At 36.7% G+C, this 21,649-nt stretch overlaps 1 protein-coding gene across 1 annotated transcript in view; it reads right to left on the reverse strand.

Annotated features, from left to right (window-relative positions):
* Nucleotides 1–21,649, reverse strand: part of usp28 (ubiquitin specific peptidase 28) — a 119,904-nt gene that overhangs the window by 93,600 nt on the left and 4,655 nt on the right. Inside the window, 1 exon segment of the mRNA XM_039764004.1 lies at nucleotides 503–577. Coding sequence (XP_039619938.1) covers nucleotides 503–577 — 75 coding nt within the window.

Genomic DNA, 21,649 nt, shown 5'->3' on the forward strand with positions numbered 1-21,649 from the left:
ATATGAAAATAAAAAAAATTAACAAAATAAAATGCAGACACTGGGGAGACAATGCAAAAGTATCATTGACTGTGGTCACTGCAATTTGATGCCAGCCACCACACCACTATACTGCCCATAAAAAATATAACTATGACTAATAATAATAATGTGTAGAATTGAACACTTACTTTCAAAAGCTATTGTGGTGTAAACACTGAAAGCTGTAGTATGTCAATGAAATACATGCTATACATGGTGGTGATTTAATAAATATTCAGTTTAATGAACCTAACTTTATTTTGTACACTGTATGCTAAATCAACAGGGCAAAACCATAGGATATCCTATTTCATCTTAGTTTTTTTATATGGTACAAAACAATACATAATAGAAAAAAAAACTAAAAATAAACATTAAATGTCTAAACTTAAATATGGTCAACAAATATTATTACAAATTGACCTTTACTGCTAAAAAAAATTATGTATAAGTGAAAATAAGTTTTGGTTGCTGTACATACCTTCAGTGTTTTTTGCAAAATTCGGATGTCTTGTGTTCCTGTGATTTCCCGCAGTTGGTTAACAAGGAACTGTTGCTGAAAAAACAGAATTTAATATATATAAGAAAATTTAAAAAAAAACAACAACACACCAAAACAGAAAATCCCAGGGCAAAGAACAGGACACGTTAAAGCATACATTAGGTGAAACACTGTAGGACAGACTGGCATTATCAATTTTGCCAACCTGGAACTCAAATCCTTGTTTAGCAAGCTGCTGCCAGACACTGTTATTGCCAGCTGAAAAGTCTCCATTTGCTTGACAGGGCTCGTTGCCTGCATGCAGCTTATCTGATAAAATAAGTTGGATACCCACAATTTGAACAAAGGACTATAGGATAAGCAACATAGATGGAAAGAACTTTGCACCAATGGATGAACAAGAGGATGGGCTTATGTGTACCCAAGAAGCCAATGACAAGACCTCTATTCCTTCCTTTAAAAACAACAACCACACCCCATCTAACTGCTCTTCTCATCGTGTTCCTGCTCAACCTGGCCAACTTTGGCTTACCATTGCCAGAACCCATAGTTTAAAAGTTGTGGTTACAACACGGGATGAAACAGTCCCTTTACTCCAGAGAGTAATTGTGCTGGACTAGATGAGTCAGGACAAGGTTGCCATTAGTACAAGTTGCTGCGGAGCAGCAAGTACACAGGCAATTGATAGAGAGACCTTCATATACCACGTGTCCATCTTGTATGGGTGCTGACTGATCACCAGCTGACCCAGCAGGGGTAATACTGCGAATTAGAAGAGAGCAGACAAAGAAAGAAACAAAGCATCAATCAGCTTAATCATAAGTATTATTTTGCTTCCAGGGACTATTAATTGTAAATTTAATAGACAGTAGAAAGCCTGCTAACATATAATGGTATTGGTGTAGCTGTAACTAAAAGATAATAACCCTGTGAAAGATAACTTCTAGCACCGTATTATACATTTCTTTCTAAATGCAGTCAGAAAGTGCAGAACTATATAATTTCCTGTTTTACTCATCCAAGTGCTGGCAGTGTTGCAAACATGGCATTGGCTTGTGCATGATGCTGCCTGTAGACATGGCTCATGTGGCAGCTACAGCGATTTGTGTGAACCTCTGTCACATCAGCCCACTTCTCCAGTTGCTTGAAATCATAGCAGGTACATTGCATGATCTTTAGGATCTGGGTGCTGACAGCAAGAGAGAACAGGGCCATGAGCACTGGAAGAGAAAGGCATTAAGATAAAGAAGGGATGTGATGAGTATAATAGATAGAAAAGATAAGATATGAAAAGTAGTCACTTACTTAAACAAATATACTGAAAATGGAAAACATGAAATAAAGTTTAGTAAAACAACAAAGTAGACAAAAATAAAAGGTGAAAATTAGAATCATTGAATTGAAACAAATGGTAAGTAAAGAAAAAGTATAGAAATTAGTAAAGATATTAACTAACAACAAAAAAGTAAAGTTCATAGTGTATATAAAATTAATGTGGCATAAACAGATCACAAAACAAAAAAGCATGATACATGAGGAAAAAGAAGACCAAATTATTGGGAATTATTGGAATTACATGGGAATCTAAGAAAGTAAAAGTAAAATGAAAGGCATAGATACTGGAATAACAGTGCCTATAAAAAGTGTTCACCCACTTCAAAATATTTTTTTACATTACATTGTTGCACAGCATACCACAAGGAACAATCATAACTCTTTTTCAATTTGCGCTGTGCACCTCAGACTAAAACATATGACACCAAGTCATGCCACTAGCAGACATTTTGTGATCCTGCATTAATGGGGCGTGTGTATTGGCAAGGAGGATGAGACAGAGTGTAGGAGTTAGGTGGGGAACTCTGTTTCTTGGTGAAAGGAAAACTGTGTGCAATTTAACATCAGCAAAACCAAGGTACTGGTTATTGACTTTGCCACACCAAAGTGTCTCTATGTCTGGTCACTATTCAAGGAGTGGATGTGAAGGTGCTGCGCTGTTACATATAAACAGAGTGCACATCAATGACTGGCTGGACTGGTCTTGTAACACAGAGGAAATATATAAGAAATGGCAAAGCAAGACTTTTTTCTTAGAAGACTGCACTCCTTTAACGTGGGTAGTGACATCTATTATACAGTAAGTTCTAAAACTTTGTGATGGCCAGAGCAATTTTTATGCTGTGGTGTGCTAGGCTGGTAAGATCAGGGGAGGCCCACCGAATCAACAAGCTAATATAAAAGAGGGCAGGCTCAGTTATGGGACACTCTATTGGACCCCTTGGAGGTAGTAGCCAAGGAGAGAATGAAACAAAAATGAGTGTCATTATAAATGATGCTGCACCTCCTCTCTCTCAGTCACTAACATTAAGTACTTCCAATTAACAAATTATTCAGCAGAAGTGTGTTAAACACTACTGGGTCTCCTTTAAACCAATGGCAATACACCTACTGTATATAATGATTGGAACTGCTTTATTATCTTTAGCCAAGTCAGACATTTTCTTCTTTTTAGTCATTCTGATGAGGTTTTGAGAGGGTTTTGTTATAATAATATTTATTTATTTAGCTGTAGGTGGCAGAGTTAAAGATGCTATTTGCATTGGGTGTGACAAGGATGGACAGGATTAGAAATGATTACATTAGAGGGTCGGCTCAGCTTGGGATATAAAGTCAGAGAGGCGAGATTGCGTTGGTTTGTGCAGAGGAGAGATGCTGAGTATATTGGGAAAAGGATGCTAAGAATACAGCTGCCAGGCAAGAGAAAAAGAGGAAGGCCTAAGGGAAGGTTTTGGGATGTGGTGAGAGAAGACAAGCAGGTGATGGGTGTGACAGAGCAAGATGTAAAGGACAGGAAGATATGGAACAAGATGATCTGCTGTGGCAACCCCTAACAGGAGCAATCAGAAGAAGAAGAAGATTTAGCTTCTGTAAAAAGGCAAATTTCCAGCTGTGGGCAAATAAATTACAGTGAATTTGATGTGGCTTTGTTTGACACTGATTAGAAAAACACTCTTCGATTTCAAATTGAAATCAGATGTCTTCATAATGGTCTAAATTAAATACAACCAAGAAAATAACTGAGTGCATTAGTACTTATCCCCTTTAACATGACACAAGTAAATCATCACTTGTGTAGACAATTGGTTTTAGAAGTCACATGATTAGTTAAAAGACAATCACCTGTCTGTAGTTAAGGAGTTTCAGTTAATTATAGTATAAATACATCTTATGTGGAAAGTCAAACCTGCGGTAAGTCAGTATCTTGGCCTAACCTAAACAATGAAGACAAATTGAACCCTCCAAGCAACTCCATCAAAAGGTGATTGAAAAACACAAGTCAAGGGATGGAGACAAGAAAATATCAAAGTCACTGAAAATCCCTCGAATTCCAATTAAATCAATCATTAAGGAATAGAAAGAGTATGGCTAAGGTGTAAATCTGCCAAGAGCAGGTCATCCATAAAAACTGAGTGATCATACAAGAAGACAACTACTGAGGGATGGCTACCAACATACCTTTGATAAGTGTAAAGGAGTTACAAGCTACAGTAGGTCAGATTTGAGAGACTGTGCATAGAACTTTTGCCTTGGTGCATTTCCAGTTGCAGGTTTATATAAGAATAGCAAAGAGAATGCCACTGTTAGAAAAAAAAAAAAAAAAAAGCACTGGCATCAGGAAGAACAAAACAGTCTTTTGGCTATCACACTGCACATTACCCAAAAACATACCATCCCTACTATGAAGCATGGTGGTGGCAACCTCAAACTGTAGGGATGCTTCTCAGCAGCAGGCTCCGGAAGGCAGGGGAGGGTAGAGGGTAACATAAAGAGACCAAAATAAGTGGAAATCTAAATGGAAAACCAAAAGTAGTCTGCAAAAATCATGCCAACTTGAGAGAAGATTGATTTGCCAGCAACACAATGACCCTAAACATAAAACCACAGGCAGGAGTGGCTGAGTCACAGTCCAGATCTCAAACCAATTAAAAAGTTTTGGCTGGACATGTCCACCTACCATATTATCCAAGTCTTGTACTTTCTTGAAGGCATATCTCTCTATTATAAAAAAAATCTTGGAAGGCTTGGAAAGAGATGATATGTGATTTTCTCCGAGACACTTTAAAGTCCCGAGAGACAAGGCAGTGATACAAAAGGACAGCTGCTGCACAGGCTTTTAAATGATCTATACGCTGTGCAACAAGCAGAACACGCAGCTAGGCAGCCGCAAGACAGCAGCTGACCCAACCGCATCTCCTTAGCGTGCGTTTAGCCATTTACTAGTGGGGTGTGGGCGAGCAAAGCGAGCAGGGGACAGTTCTATTAAAATTACAGTGAATAAAAGGTTTATCATAACATGTTACATGCTTTTACATGCTTTTAATAAATTCAATAAAATGTTTTTTTTTAAAAAAAAGGTACACTGTAATGCGTATGGTTGGCATCCAAAATTAAAAAGTTAATAGTCTGTTTTATATCACATTTTGCATCTCTTACAACTAGGACTACTGTGATTAATCAATATAATCGACTAAAGATGATAGTCAAAATGTATTTTTATTTGCTATGAGTGTACTGCAGCAGGCTGATCATGGGGTCAACTGCACCACATTCAGCATGATTGTTCCCCTAAATATCAGGCAAAATTCTCCTCTGTGTGGGAAAAAATCTGAGAAAGTGGCTGTTTGATTATTGTGTGGTATTCCACAACAGGACTGGCTTGATGCATGAACACCTGAAGAGTAAGCATGCTGGTAATAAAACACAGCCAACCCACTTACACTTACTTAGCCTTACAACAATAGTACTTTTAGTGCTGCGAAGCTGTTGAACTTATTGAGAAGTAACTAGTGTTGGGGTGAAAGCAAGAGCCATGATATTTCTTCAGACAGAACAGATAAATTGTCTGCTAAACGCACTTGTCAGTTGCCACTATTACAATTTTTCAGTACATATGCTAGCTAAATACAATTGACTAGTCTGTTAAACGCACTTGGCAGCTTTATTTCATGCAAGGTTGCATTTTCACCTTTTGACAGACATTTATGCCAGGGCTGGCAACTTGCAACTCTTTAATGGTCATCTTGTGGATCTGAAAGAAAACTACTTATCAGGAGAAGTCGAAATTAAGCAGCAATAATGTTCTATATAAATATACATTATCTTTAGAGTGTTATTTTTAGGTATTTTATCCAATTATCAAATAGATTGTAAATAAATCATTCAATAGGCAACACAGTAGGATGTATTTTTGTTGATCCCAGTTGTCCACATACAGGGAGGCTAATCCTACTTAGGAAGGTTACTTATTTGTAAAGAAACACAATTTATAAAATAGCTTAGATTACAAATATGCAGACAGTACAGCTTAGCAAAATCCTGGTTTTAAAATTAAAAAGGAATGAATATAATAAGCACATTTCAACTAAATGGCTCTGGGCTCTTTCACATTTTAAAGTCAGTGCAGACAGCATGATGAATGTCCAGCCACCGTCACGTCATCAGGAAGAATGGCCCTGGAGGTGCAATGTGTGAGTTATCCTGAATACTGCCTATGAAGTGTTCTGTGGTATAAAGATTTTCTCCCATTTCTTCTCTTTGCCTCCAATGTTTGAAAAAGTATTTTTTTAGCAGATGTCCAAGTGAATTCATCTGCAAGTTGCACAGAATCTTTTGCATAGTATTTTATTAAGTAAGGGCTCACTTGCACACTTAAGTGGTAACCAACTGATTAAGATGTCTGGTAGGTTACTTTTGAAAATGTGAAAAACATAATAATAATAGTACATTTTATGTACAGGCTTTTCTCATACTCAAAGCACATAACATCAAGGATTTAAAATGAATGAATGTACAGTATTTATGTGTGTACTTTCAGCTGTGCTCAATGCCTTTTTATAAACAATAAATGTTTAAATGTGATAATGGCAATAACAAGCAACCAGAACTAAAAAAAATGCTTGTTGCACAGTCATTAAGAACAAAATGTGAAGCTGTATCAAAGTTAAAAGTGCCAAAATGAACCTTTACTGAAAAGTTTAACTTACAATTATTCAATTACAGTTGCAAAATTACAGAATATTAGTTTTGACCTCAGTGTTCTCTTTAAGAGGTATGAGTTGCCCATTTCCTGCAAAATTATTTCAGTTGGTATTAATTTATACTTTACAATACCAGTTTTAGAACACCTCAGGTTTTTTCAGCTTTTATGGAAATGTGCACAGTTTAACGTCTTAATGTTTAATGTAATAAAGACATAGAAAAAATAAACAATGGCAAATAAAAAATAAGTCAAGGAATCATTAGGTGTACAAAATTGTATTCAAATTTTTGATTTATCAAAGTAGCCAAATTCTGCTGATATAACAGCCAAATTGTGGTAACTGTTTTGATTCAGAATGCCAGTCACTCTGTGCAAGTCACCAACTCTGCCTGCAGAACAAGAACCCCAGACCATCACACTTCCTCCTCCATGTCTGACAGTTGGTGTCACACACTGAGCAACCATGCTTTCACTAACTCAAAGGCATACAAACATCCTGCATGATGAACCGAAAATTTCAAATTTTGATTAATCAGTCCATAAGATATTCTTCCAGTCTGCAGTAGCCCAGAGCCGGTATTTCAAAGCCCTGTTTTGTCCTTTAAGGAACTGCTTTCTTACTGCCACTCACCCTGTCAAACCTGCAGCACAAAGTCTCTTCATCATAATAGATAACGAGACTTGCTTTTATTGACCACTGTTAAGCTACGCTTAAAGCTGTTGCACTGTGAGGCACCTATCACACAAGCTAATGACCCTCAGGAACTTGTCTTCTGATTGTGTTGTGACTTTGGGGCTGCCAGATCTCTTCCTATCAGTTTCTTCCAGTTGTCAATTGCCTTTGGATTGTGGAGGACACCGCTGAACTCAGTGACACTTAGTTTCTTTTGAATACTTATCTAAATGAAAGGCCTACGCTTTTAAGAGTATCACAGTACACCCCCTAAATTTGTGGGGGTTACGCTCCTAGAGCACCCGCAAATTGTGAAAAACCACACATTTTTGATGTGGTTAAAAAAATGCCTATTTTCATAGTTTAAACCCTAAATATGCCCCCAAAACACTTTAATTTCAAACTCAGATTAATACATTACCTAAAAAAAAGAATGTAAAGGTAAACCTGTATACTGTACTACTATGTCTCCTGCAGTGGTAGTATGTAAAATACAGATATTACCGCTATATGTACTGTAATTCATGCAAGCGTGTTTTCATTGCCAGAAGCCTTAGACGGTGCAGCTCGTTTCGGCGGCATCTTGGGGCTTTAACCCTTAAACTGCCACATACTTGGGGACTAACGCATCCCTGGACGCCAAATACTTTTTTGCTGCACTTTAAGTAAATATCATGATTAACAAAGAAAAAGGGAAATTTTAGAGCATCACAATTACTGCAACACTGATCATTTTACACACTGCTAAAGAACTGTAAAAACTATTTAAAAAAACTACTGGAACAATATGTACAAAGTGCAACTAACACCATGGACAAAACTCAGTAAATCACTGAGCCAACATGAACTAGCTGCAAGCAAGCACACAGAGGTAAGCGCTAATGCTTGCAGGCTAGTCTTGGGTGAGGCTGCAATGCTGCAGGGTGTCACGCTTGGGTCACAGAATTGCACAGAAACACAGGAGATTGTAGAGACAGGAACTTTACTCAAGCACTTCAAACAAACATGTCTCTTTCAGAAGTAAAAGGAGCTCAGTATTCAGTTAGTTATCGATTAAACAATAGACAAATATCATAGGGGAGCACAACCCCCAACAGAAGCAGAGAATGTCTGGGGGAGGAGAGAGAAACAAAGCAACAAAGCAATCAGCCAAAAAGGACAGGTACTGTTCATGCTTTTAAGTAAGCGTAGTGTCACGCGAGAAGCCGCAATCGAGAAGACGGTGATTTATTTATTTTTATGGTGGAGATTCCAGGGACACACCCAGCCTTGACCCGATACGCGCGCACTCACAAACAGAGACAAAAACAAAGCAAACCGGTAATCAAACAGCAAATAAAGAATGTAATGAAAACAAATGAAATAAGAAAACGATACCACCCCTGTTCCCCTTACAGAGATTACACATTAAATACAACAAAGCACAAACAAAACACACACAGAGTAAATCATGAAAAAGTTCATGAAAAATGGCAACAAATGAAATGTAATGATGAAAATAGATAGTCCACAGATTCGCATGTTGAATGGGAACGTACAGATAGTCCTACCGGTAGTTCCTGAAATGGTGAAGATGGGTGGACGGGTTCAGGAGCGCTCCTTTCTTTGCAGGATGGCCATGAATCCACTTACAGTCCTCATGTACACAGGCAGACGGCAAACAATCCAGGAGCACAAAATGATCCAGGACAAAATGAATAAGTACAGGTACCCCAACAGAAGGCAGACAGACAGGAACTTGAAACACAAATTACAAAAACTTTTTTTTTTTTGCTTTTGGTCACTGGCCCCCTTTTTAAAAGCCACTTTGACATCCTTTGACCTCAACAGCCCCAGCACCCTCAGACCGACCAATCAGAGCCACTGCAGGGACTGCTGGAAGATGCAGGTTCAAAGCCATAAAAATTGCGGAGAATATTTGCGGTTTCCGCTAACAATTGTTAGTTAGGTTGTAAGGAAAAATCCGCGAATGACTGAGGCTGTGAACGCTGAACCACGATTTCGAGGGGGTCTACTGTAATGCTCATTCTCATTTCATTTATTAATTGCTGTTTCTTGCCATTATCACTGGAATTTACAACTTTCAACAGTGTAATATTGTTCAAGTAGTACTTCTGTTCCAATTTGGCCTTAAGACAGGCAGAAAGAAAAAAGAAAAACAGGAAAAACTGAGGTGTTTATAAACTTTTGACCGATAGTGTATATTACACCACAATATGCAAAATATGACAGGCAGGCACAGTATATTCATGATCTCTATGAATAACTTCTAACTCAATTCAAGATGGATTTAAAAAAAAAAAAAAAGAGTGAAATGAGTCAAATTGGATCCATTGTAACTCTGAGGACTAAAAGAACCCAAAAGCTTGTTTATTTGGTCTTATTTCAAGCTGGACTGCCAATACCAGGTTATGTTAAAACGTCTAATATTGATCAAAAATAGATTTTTTTTTAATTTTTAAGCTTTTTTGATTTAAAATATTTTTTCAATAGTGTTTTCTTGTTTGTCTTCTTGTTGGAGTCATTTTAGTTGTATTTTTTCATATCCATGTGTTTTTAAATTATATACAGTATATCAAATTACTGTTTAAATTATTTGGACAAAATTAGTCATTAGATTGATAGAAAAATAGTCAGTAGATTAATTGCTTACAAAATAATAATCTGTGGCAGCCCTTCTTTCATAGGCCCTTATTTATTAGTTTTAAATAAAATCTTTAAGCTACAAAACATCTTATAAAACTTTTTAATATTGTTCCAGTTTGATTTGTGTGAACTTGATGATTAGTAAGAAACTTGTATGTTAATGGTTTTGACAAACACACTGGTTACTCACCACTCACGTTAAAGCTGGCACTTATTTTTCAAACCCTCTTTGGCTGTATATACCCTGTGATGCATCACACTTTAATGATAGGATTGCCTCATTTAATATCATTCCTATGAACATATAAATCCACTTGATATGGAATGTGACAACTACTCAGTTGCTTACTATGGTTATTTTGAAAAAGTTATGACATACTTGTTCTGACTATATTACGTTTATACTTTATAAAAGATTTAAAATGTTTTATACTTTTCTCTGAATATTTGCTCCTGCTATCATATTAAACACATTACTTATCAGAAACACTTAATAGGATATATAATATTAATTTGTTCCATAAGTATAAAGGATGTAAATAATGTACAGTGCAGGTTTATACAGTGTTATTACTTTAAAAATATACTATAAAATATGTAGACAATAACATCTGCGGTCCAGACCTGAGAGGGAAATGTTTCTCAAGTGACTGCAAACTATCAGAAAGGCAAGGCTAACTTTAGAAAATGGCCATAAAAGCAGCACTTCAGAGTGTAGAGAGGAGGGTGTACTATGGAGGTGCTCCTCCACCACTAAAGTTCCATGGCCTGGATGTGTGATCACTAGTAAGCCTCAGGTGAGATCTTGGTTTCTGATCAGCTTACAGAAGTGGGGAAAGTACAGCAGATGATATTACCACCATATGATGTGAGGGGGAGTGTGGAATAGTGGGTCTGCAGATAAGCAGCGACTGGTTGGTTTTTAATTAAATAAATAATTAAATAGCTGGCTTGATCTTCATGGGCATGTGTGCTTGCGCAGCTTCAGGAAGTTGGTGGAGTGATTGAGACGGAGCGCACCTGCACATGAGGGTGTGTTCTGTCTTGATTGCTCCATTGGCTTTCCGTGGATCGTGATTCAGGCAGTGTGCCCACAGAGGCATATGATGAGCCACTGCAGATGAGGAGAGAGATTAAACAAAGGAAAATGAAAAAGAAACAAAAATGAGAGAAACAGACATGGAGGTTAATGAATGGAGAGAAGGGCAAAAGCAAGCGAGTGAGCAAGTGCAAAAGGGATGGATGTAGGCTGACAGGAATGGAGCATGTGGCCAGCGCTCAAGATGGGGTTGAAGGTTGTTCCCGCTGATCAGCCAGGGAGCTGGAGCAATCACAGTACTCTGGAGGACTCCCCTGCAAAGCCATGGAATGGCTGCAGGAGTCGAAGGAGTGGAGGCTTGGCAGCACACCGTGAAACGTCATGGGATGGGTGATGAGGACACAAGCAGGAACTGAGGGTTGTCTGCACTTGTTGGATGACATCTCTCCATGCTGCAAGATCTGAATAGGATAAGCCAGAGAGACGTTGGTTTTAACGGGCTACACCAGGTCTCATGAATTTCAAAGGACAGCTTTCTGCATGGATTTTAATCTAATTTTTATGAACTATTTATTGGATATTTTTAAGCTCCAGAGTTCACTTTTTTATGGATTATTTAATTATAAGATGATTTGATGTGCTGTACTGTTTTGATTTTTGGATTTTTAAAAAAGCACCAATCACTTTATGCACCTACCCCTTGTCTATATGTATGTGTTTTCACTTGGTAGGCTCATCCTTGATTATGTTATCAATGGTGGTGGGTTCAAGAGACTTCCAAACAGGAGTGGGAGCATATAGCCAACCCGCTTTATCACAGAGAGCTGGTGGAGTATATGCGCAGGCAGGGGACAAGGCAGCTAGCAGCATGTGGAGCCACAAAGGTCCAGAGAACCAATGAAGAGCAGTTGAGGAAGGACACAGCAGGCTCTGTCGTTTTAACAATCCTTTTAAAGGCCAGCTACCATCAAGAATTTCAGAGCACTACCTCCATTTCTCAGTCAAGATGATATATTATTATTTTCTACACAATTTTTTATACTACAATTTGACTGGTTCATTTGTTGCTTTACATTCAAAGGTTTGACATAATGGCATAGCGGTAAACCAGGGGCTCTTTAGTACTAGAGATTGATGTTCAATCTAAGGTCAAGGCAAGAACATTTGTTTTAATTTCAGGTTTCTTTTTTAATAACAAAATGCTAACCAAATAGGAAATTTAAATAAATTTTACCAATAACCTTATTAATGCTGTCCTATTTAGTGCTCTTTGTGTATAGTGGGCATGCATGATGGCCGCCATCACAATATCATCATTAAGATTCATGGAATGGGCCACCTGCAGAATGCATAAGCACAGTCAGCTTTTCTGTACATTGTAGTTTATTTTCCAGCATGTTCCACTAATCGAATATTTAAAAAAAGCCTGTAAATGATGTCAGTTCATGTCAAGCTCTATTAGAGACCACCTAGCATTAATGTGAGGTTTCATGATCTGACTATGATTGAATAGCACTTGACCACATTAAAAATCAAGAGTAAATACATTGGTAATTAGACTGTAATCCATGTGAGGATGGCCAGCTCTGAAAGGTGGGCACATAATGTGGACTATGTCTTAGAAAGTGAATCAATTGGCAGCATGTGTGGTGTTGGGCTACCATTCTCCTTCACACGTCTGTCACATCTTTGGCATTATGGTAAAATGCTAAAGTTCCAGCAAAATTATACATGAATACAATTCAAATATGAAAATACCTTATTAATTAATTACAGAGTTATTTGCCATTTTGCTGTCATGCTAATTTGAATGCTCATTATTTAAATAAAAATCATGGGTAGCAAAGGAGTGTTTACCAACAGTCAGGACATTTTGATATCTCTAATAGCAACAGTATTCAAACTCCTCTGTATATCTAGAAGAACATCCAAATTTTTAAATACAAAACCCTTTCTGCATTTCACTATGTACATTACTCAACTGGTTTATGAGATTTGTGCTCCTTAGGCTTATAAACCCTTGTATTGGATTTGGCATATGTCTTTGTTTAGTTTGTGACTTTTGCCTGTTTTCCTGACCACACACTTTTTACGTCCTTTTCCTGGTGCTGTCCCTTTCTTTACAACCTTGCTAACGGTACATGTGTTAATTTCAAGAGGAAATCAACAAGAAACTGATGTTCATGAAAGACCTAATGATTAGGCCAGGACATCGCAAGTCAGGATGGTTTAAGCTCTGACAAATGGTAGAGTTCACTGGAAACAGTGGCACTTCTAAGCAGAAGCCTGCATGTATGCAAATATAAGCTGCTCAGAGAACTACAAAGGGGGTAGGCACAGACGAGTCTGTGGATATATAAAATAGTGCAGTTTCATTACTGAAGCCCAGCATTCTCATGCATTCTACTATAGCCCAAGCACTGCAGAATTCCTCATGCCATTTTGAATGGCTGTGTCTCTACCTTCCGATACGCTCTAGAATATCTGCTAGACTAACAGACAAACAGACAACCAGGTTTATATGTCTGCAACATAGTTTCAATGTAAATTCACAGTAATTTTCACGAAAATCAAGTTTCAACTGCTGACCAGACTGTGACAAAATATTGAAAGAAACTAAAATATTGGGAGTAGTGTAATATCTTTAAAAAATAAAAAGCTGGAAGCAAAAATCAGATCCAATAGGACAGTGGTTAGAAAAAGAGACCAGGAAGGATTACCAGGTGGTGATGATGTGGTGCTATGTTTGTCAAAAGAATATTGAACAGCTTAAATTTTGCTGAAATGTTTTTCAGTACACATGTTATGGGCAAGAAGCTAGACTTAAAAAAAAAGAAAATATTGTAATTTATTTGCAAAATAAAGCAAAGCTTAGTCTACTTTTAGGATTTTTTATTTCGGGCTATGAAACAGAATAATTTCACACACCCTGAAATTCAACAGATTGAGCGGGTGTTACTTGAAATCTGCATTAGGACTGAACAGCTTTATAGATTATATAGAGACGGCAAACATAAAAGTGCTTGCCCATGAACTTACATTAACGCCAAACACTTTCCTTACTCTATAGCATTATAACTGAGATGTGTATCTTGCAATTGCACAGAAATGCAAAACAACATTTCTGCAACACAATTTTGCTATGCAAGCCACATAATGTACCTCAGGTGACTGCTAAGCAGATTCAACAGCTTCTTTTTCTCACTAGTTGTATAAATTGTTGCCCATATTGCCCAGCCCTAAATGCAATATTATGTTTTCTATTTAAGCTGCCTTTCATTTTTCATATTTGTAATTACCATATAGTCCAAAAGGCTCATAAATAGAAGCACACTTTATAAGAATAATTTAAACTGAACAAAGTACAATTAGTGTAAAAAAGCTATAGAGGAGGCACATCAATTTTTAAACAAAAGCAATGGGAGACTTGTATAGTACCAGTTCTGTTTTCTATAACTACCAGAAAGCCCTGCCTACAGTGTTCCCTTAGACTGGCACGATGATTCTAGTTATAATGATGAAGGGAAGACATGCTTGGCAATATGATTTGTACTTTAAACATAGGTTATTACTCATGAGCTGCATGAGATCAGGGTTAAAAGAAAAGCAATCTGTTGAACTGTCTCAGGCATTTGTAGAACAAGTCTAACTCCAGAAATGGCCTCAGAAGTAAAGCCAATGACAAAATTTAAATGGATTCTTCCTACTAGGGTTCCTTAAATCTGGAACAGCGGCAGAGCTCCCATGCTAGGATGAAGTAGCACCAGATTATAAAATAGAACAGGACATGAGATGGCGTATTTGGCATGCCGTATGTAAGCAGACAATCCATACGATAAGCTCCATTAAGGTTAAACATGTGCTTACAAAGTAGATAAAAATATACTGTAACATGAAAAGAAAATTTAAAAACAATAATTTATCCATAGATTAAGAGCCTTGTAATGGTCTTCTTTTTGCTGGATCCCGGTTAACAAATTGAGGGTAGAACAGGAAACAGTTAAATTCCCGTATATGACACAGTATACCATATGATACAGCAAAGATGTTAGCATGAAGAGTAAGTAGAACATCTCATTTTAAAAACTGAGCAGTGATCAAGATAAAAAAAGTGCTGACTAAATGTTTAAAGAGACCAATAGGAGATGAGCAGCTTTTACAGGGCTTGAATTTAAGTGCAGGATTGTAGAAATCATGTCTATTATTTAAAAATTAAGTGTGCTTTAACTTAATAAAGCAGGAAAATCCCACTGCTCTTTCAAAGTAATAAACAACTAAATAAATGAATAAGGCTTCCTTTATTGGCACATTCATTGCATTGTTCAGTTAAATTAGCTATAAAAAATACTTGATTTATGCATGTTTGAGAGCAACTTATGCCACACATTTGAAACAGGGAATGAAGGAACAGAAATGATGTTGAGATTTAGTTCTTTTAAATACAACACCATACAATAAAGGTTAAAGTAAAGAAACAAAGGCTTCATATTTATCCTCACATTGTGATGAACATGGCTACAACTGTCCATCCAAACTTTTCAGAGGCCTAAGAGAAAAGTCAAGCAAAATGACACCTTTTATTGGCTAACTAAAAAAATGACAATATGCAAGCCTTTGGGCCTGAGTTGCCTCGAAAGCTTGCATATTGTAATCTTTTTATTTAGCCAATAAAGTGTGCCTTTGCTCAAATTTTTTCTACATTCATAATGGCTAACACGGTACAACACCCTAGTACTGAAGAGTCCTTAGAGAGGGATGGTGTGAGTTGGTCAAACATGGCATACACTAGCCTTGAATAGGGCACCACACTCTTGCAGGCACGTTTAAGGGGTTAATTTAGAGTCATCAGATAATATTTTTTTCCCCAACCCAGCCTCCATTTTGTAGCTAAGTACAAACCCGGATAAATGGGGAAGGCTGATGCCAGCAAAGGATCCATTCATAAAAATCACGCCAAAACCTATAAAACATCAACCTCACTTAACTGGGAAAAGATGAAGAGAAAGAAGAAGATATTTTTCTTTTACAACCAATTTCACACTCATTTTACTTTGAATTAATTTAAATGTTTAATTAGGTGGACTCTTTTCATCTTCTCTTATTCTGTACTCAGAAAAGCATATTGGTATACGCTTTGTGTTTATAAGCAATTCAGAAATAAAGTATGTATTTTTGTCCTAGTTTTAAATGCTAAAATCTCTTTTGTCCTTTTATCTTTTTCTTCTGAATTTTGCCTCCTGATTTTTATCCTAATAATTGCAACTAATTACAAGCAGAGAAGACACCTAGCCAAACAACACTAAAAACAAAAAAGCTGCAGCCACCTTAGTTATTATCTATTATACAATAAAATTCTACAGTCTGTGTGTGTGTGTGTCTGGTGCCTCGGATCAAGCTGATTGGTCAGTCTGACTTGATGATGTGATTGAAAGAGGAGGTATGAGTGTGAGACACACAGAGGGGGTAAGGCTTAGGAGGCCTGCTGAGAGTCACCTTCAAAGACTGTAAGTATAAAAGCAGAAGGGAGGAGAGCAAGCTACCTCGAAATGACAGAAGCAAGCTTTGCAGGAAAATGCTCAAGAGGCAAAAAAGGCTTAGACACACAAGGATAATGAGTAAAGGTGCTGAAGGTACATGTAGGGCAAGAGATATTAAATATTTTTACATTTATTTAATTTCCTTTGACAGGTAACATAGCTAGTTAGTAAATAATACTTACAGCACTCCAATAAAAATGTAGCAAATAGTTTTGTAATTTCTGGGTTGACACAAAAACGCTGATATTGGAAAATAATAGCTTGCTTTATTAAGTTAGCAGCCCAATTAAAAGCAGAAACTGTGACAACTATTGCTGTAGCAAGTAAAATTTAAGGCAAGTTTCAGTCCGAGTGGCAAGTCAACAAAGGTTATCAAATGAACCGGTCCATATATTGATTCCAAAATAAAATTTAGTTGGTGTTTCATAATTTCCACATTGGCCAGACATTTGAGTAGCTCAGATCATAATACTTTGAAGAACAAAACAAATCTCTCTGCATTCATAGCTGAATTAAAGGGCCTAAGAGAATGATGGTGTGGGGGTACATGGCATGTCATTTAAAAAAAAAATGCAATTTAAGCTTTGAAAGTATTTCCAACTGTTTGAAATAAGAAAAAAAAAACGTCTAAGTGGGTGCTTCTTAAAAACAGGGCACAAGGGAAATTCTAGATGGCACCTGAAGTAGCATGGCTCACCTCTTCTGTAAAAACTTATGTAGTAATGGTGTATAACAGCACACAGTGCTTCAGTAGCACCATGTCGCTTTAAACAGTATTATTCTAACAGCTTGTAGACAGTGGTATTAACTTCATTATAGATGTCAGTTTTTAGACATTTACATGCTCGCTTACTGAAAGCGAGTCCTCATTCACTGTGTGTTTTATGCTTTAGAATTCCTGTTAAACCTCACGGACATTTAGAAACAATGCAATGCACACACACTAAAAAAAATGCAATTCTCTCATCATAAAGACAATGAGTTACATAGAAAAGAATTCAAAACTAAACATTTCTGATCAAACGCAAAATGCATATGTAAAAGCCAAACGCAAAAAGTCTTACAAAAGTGTCAACAGCACTTGTTCATCCAGCTGCCACTGCAATAAGTCAAGTTCAGTATGGTGTTAAGTTTGCTCACAAGTACTAAATAAAAAAAGAAAAACTACCAACTATTGCTGTGTTCCACTTACTTCGGAAGTCAGAGCTGGAAATGACATCACACACGTTTTGACTATGTTCCAATAAAACATTCAGAAAACCAATACGGGCACCTCCAAGAAAACATTTGCTGTGCTTGCTCTATCAGACTACAGACAACTACTGAACAACACATTACAGATTATTTTGCACATCCAAACTCTGTAGCAAGATGTCCATAGATAGAGGTTGGAAAGTACGGTGTATGACAGATTTAATGAGACACAAAGAGACCGAAGTGCTAATGAACAGTATAATACTACAGCATTTACTTAAGTTTTCAGCGTATGTCGTCATTTTGGATTGACGTCATAATCTGACAAACTCAGACTTGACAGAACACCCCCAAGTTTCCGAGTAGGAAGTCTGACTTGTGAGGGCATCCCAGGTGAAACCTCCAATTGGAAACATAGAAATTCTTTCTCCCCAGTTCAAATGGAATACAGATTATGATACAGTTGTGCAACGTATTGATGATCTAGCCCAAGACAGATTTAACAAATCCTGCAGAATGAAGAACTTCAACTCCAGTTAGATGAATCAATTTACAGATGGTAGTCTGCTCCACTGCTTGCATTTGTGAAATGCTGCTATGATGAATTCTGAATTTACATAGTTATGAAAAGATTAACATATAATGGGGAGGACTGCTCATGTTAACAAGGGGGCAAACGAGAAAAAAAAAAATTGAGAAGGGCAGGTCTAACTGGCCAATTTAAAACAAGTTAGTTATAAAATTAATGTTTATTTGTCCTCCACGTCAAGCTGTTATGTTCAACCTCCTTTGAATGTCTTGAAATTGTGTGGCCATTTATATTTTACAAAGTGAAAAATGGTTTGGCTTTTCATGTTTTTAGCTCAACAATTTACATTTTTTCAACTTCATTTGTGATATTGTCATTGCTTGAATTGTTTCTATCCCATTACATTATTTTTCTCCACCTTTCATGTTATTTCACCAAACTGGGCAGAGGTAGAGAGCAAAGTGTGTTGCAGCCTATGGGCACCTGAATATGTAACTCCAACTCTGTCTGCATTAATGGTAGAGCATAACGACAGACACACAACAAGGCAGATACATTGCATACATATTTCATTGTTGAAAACACATCAGCAAATCTTAAATTTGCATAGTTTATAATGGGGATTAGTATATTGCCTAAAATGTGAGAGATGTAATGATGACACATACGACACATCATATCTGAATGCTAATCACAAGTAATTACTGGTGTCTGTCCAATTCAGTGGTTCATTCTGGATTAACACACAGGTAAAAGCAATAACAAAGTCTACCACTTATATAAGTCACCTTGAATATAACACAACAAAGGTAGTTCTACAGAGGTCCTGAAGTAATAGATTAAACTCAAGAGTTTGTGAAACTTGAATAGCTGAATGAATTTGACATGTCCATTAAGTTTTACTAGGCTGATAATATATCCCCCTTCATACACTGGGGCAAATGTCACAAATATGACAACCTAATCTGAAAACTCAGTGTTAAAAAAAACAGCACTAAAGAATCTCTGTAAACAAAAATATCCAGAATTATCTTGGTATTCGTGAATGCATGTGGCACAACTGAATTTTTATTTTTAATATTGATTCTAAGTAGTATTTAGTTTTCAGCTACTGAACAAAAATGTGCTGTGTGTGAATAAACTTAGTACAAGCACATTGTAAGCTAAATCAGGTAGTCCATGAAGATCATATCATTCTTTATAAACCCTGAAACCCAAATGTGAGAAATCTTCACCCTCCACCACAAATTCAGTTTAATCCTGGATTTATTTTACTGCACTTACAGTTAACTATTGGGTGTAGTTATGGGAGGTGTATGTGATATGTTAAATTAGCATTTTAGTGAACTAGCAGATATCAAAATGATCCCAAAACATAAATTTCAATATGACTTATGTACATTTCTAAAGACTAAGTCATTCACTGAAAAATTCCTTGTTTTAAACTGTGTTCATCAAAACAGTTATACCTGAAATGCAGTATTACAGTAGCATTCTGAATACTTTACTAAAATAAACTTCACATAACCCATTTCCAATAAAAAAAACAAAACAAGAAACTCACACCAAGCAATAAACTAAGGGGGCTATAAAAAGCAAGTGATCCCATGCAGCTGAAAAGTTGTTTTACCAGCTGACCTCCCAGATGAAATCTTACAGCCTGCAGCAGAAGACATATAAGGAGAGCTAGGGGCCTGGAGCTCCTGCTAAGGGTTTATTTTAAGCTACTGCACAAATAGCATTAGTGCTTTTCATTCCAATCCTGCCTGCAAGGTGTAGACTGAACAAACCAAATAACTATATTAGAAAGATCCCCAGCCACTACACTTCACCCAATTTCTTGCTTACCCCTAGTTATTTTAAACATTACTATTGCAAGAATGGGAATGCCATGGAACAAACGCCTCCAACTGTTCAGTCTTATAAAGACCATCTAGCCCATAATCACCTATTTTTACTTGACTTGTACTGCATACATTATATACAGTACACCATAATATAGGCCATGTATCCTTAGGAGTGCAAATAAGAATGACACAGCAACCCTGGCTCTCTAAAAGATAAAAATGACTCAGTAAAAGATAGTTCTCATACTTAGCTGGGTGTGAAGAGGGTATGCTGAGATTTGGACTTGAGCTGGGAAACTGACTAAGACCTACTGACTGTGTGTCCATGCATCTGACTCAAAAATGTTTCTCTATAATTTAATAAGCTGTGACATGGAAGATGAGCTATGCCGTGAGATTTGGAGGTACGATGTGGAAAGATTTGTGAACAATTTTCTTTCTTTTACAAAACAAATAAAGAAAAACAAAACAGTTACAAGTATGAAAAAACTTCCATGAAATGAAACCTATGATTTCTAAAAAAAAATACTATCAGTAATAAAGTTATACATCCATTTCAGGACAGACGCTATTAGGCAAATGCCTTCCCAACATTGTGGCTGTAGCTCGGGGCAATACATAAATGTGCTCCCTACAAAGCATATCCCTGATCTCGTCCCATCAGAACTACATGTCAAGATGTACATATTAGAGTGAAATATAACTCAACAGCTGCATCATCTGATAGCAAGTGCTGGTTTCTCTAAGTGAATAACAAATGCAAAAAACACCCCTGAATAATAGTACCAGCTGATTAATGCTTTATACTTAGGTAAAATGCAATTTACCTTTCCAGAGCACAAACCAGAAATTACAGAAGAGATCTAATATGCGTACTTCTCTTGAGTTGATATTCCAGATGTGTACATGATAAGCAAGGAAATTTCCACATAGAGTACTCAGAGCAATAAGTGGTTTGGTGAGAAGAGCCTACATAATAGTGTTGGTAATCAAGGAAGTAGAAGTAGAACATCTAGTTATATATGCATGAAAAATGTTAAACAAACATTAATCCACCCGTAAGAAAAAGCTACAGACGTCTGGCTATGTTATGATGGATTTCAAGTTTGAGCAAATGATTCACTAACACACTATTTTTCCATAAGACAGTGATCATTAATACAAAAAGTCAAATTAATTGTTTTAGTTTGAAATATATGAGTCTTGATTCAGTGATAGCGATATGGAAAAACTTTATATTTGTTTTGCTAATAAATGAAAACAAAAATAATGAAACACTTGCTAACTATCAACAAATTAATAATACCATGCATGATATAATTCACAAAAGCCCATATAAGAATCACTATTTCCATGAGACTGAGCACAATTAAAATATGCATACTACCTTATGAGATAAAGGTAAACATTTAGTATTTTCAGAACTTCAAAACAGGATTAACAAAAGTTCATTCAGATGCTTACACATCCCAGTCATTAGAATATATGAAAATAATACACTCTTTCAGGTCTGTTGCAGTGTGCTCCTCATTTTTTTGTCAACACATCATGTATTAAGGGCAAAGCCATGGACTCTGCAAACAATGTGTACCATTCCTGTTAATATGTTATTTTTTAGGATAGT

Source organism: Polypterus senegalus, chromosome 9, assembly GCF_016835505.1.
Source record: "Polypterus senegalus isolate Bchr_013 chromosome 9, ASM1683550v1, whole genome shotgun sequence".
NCBI lineage: Eukaryota > Metazoa > Chordata > Cladistia > Polypteriformes > Polypteridae > Polypterus > Polypterus senegalus.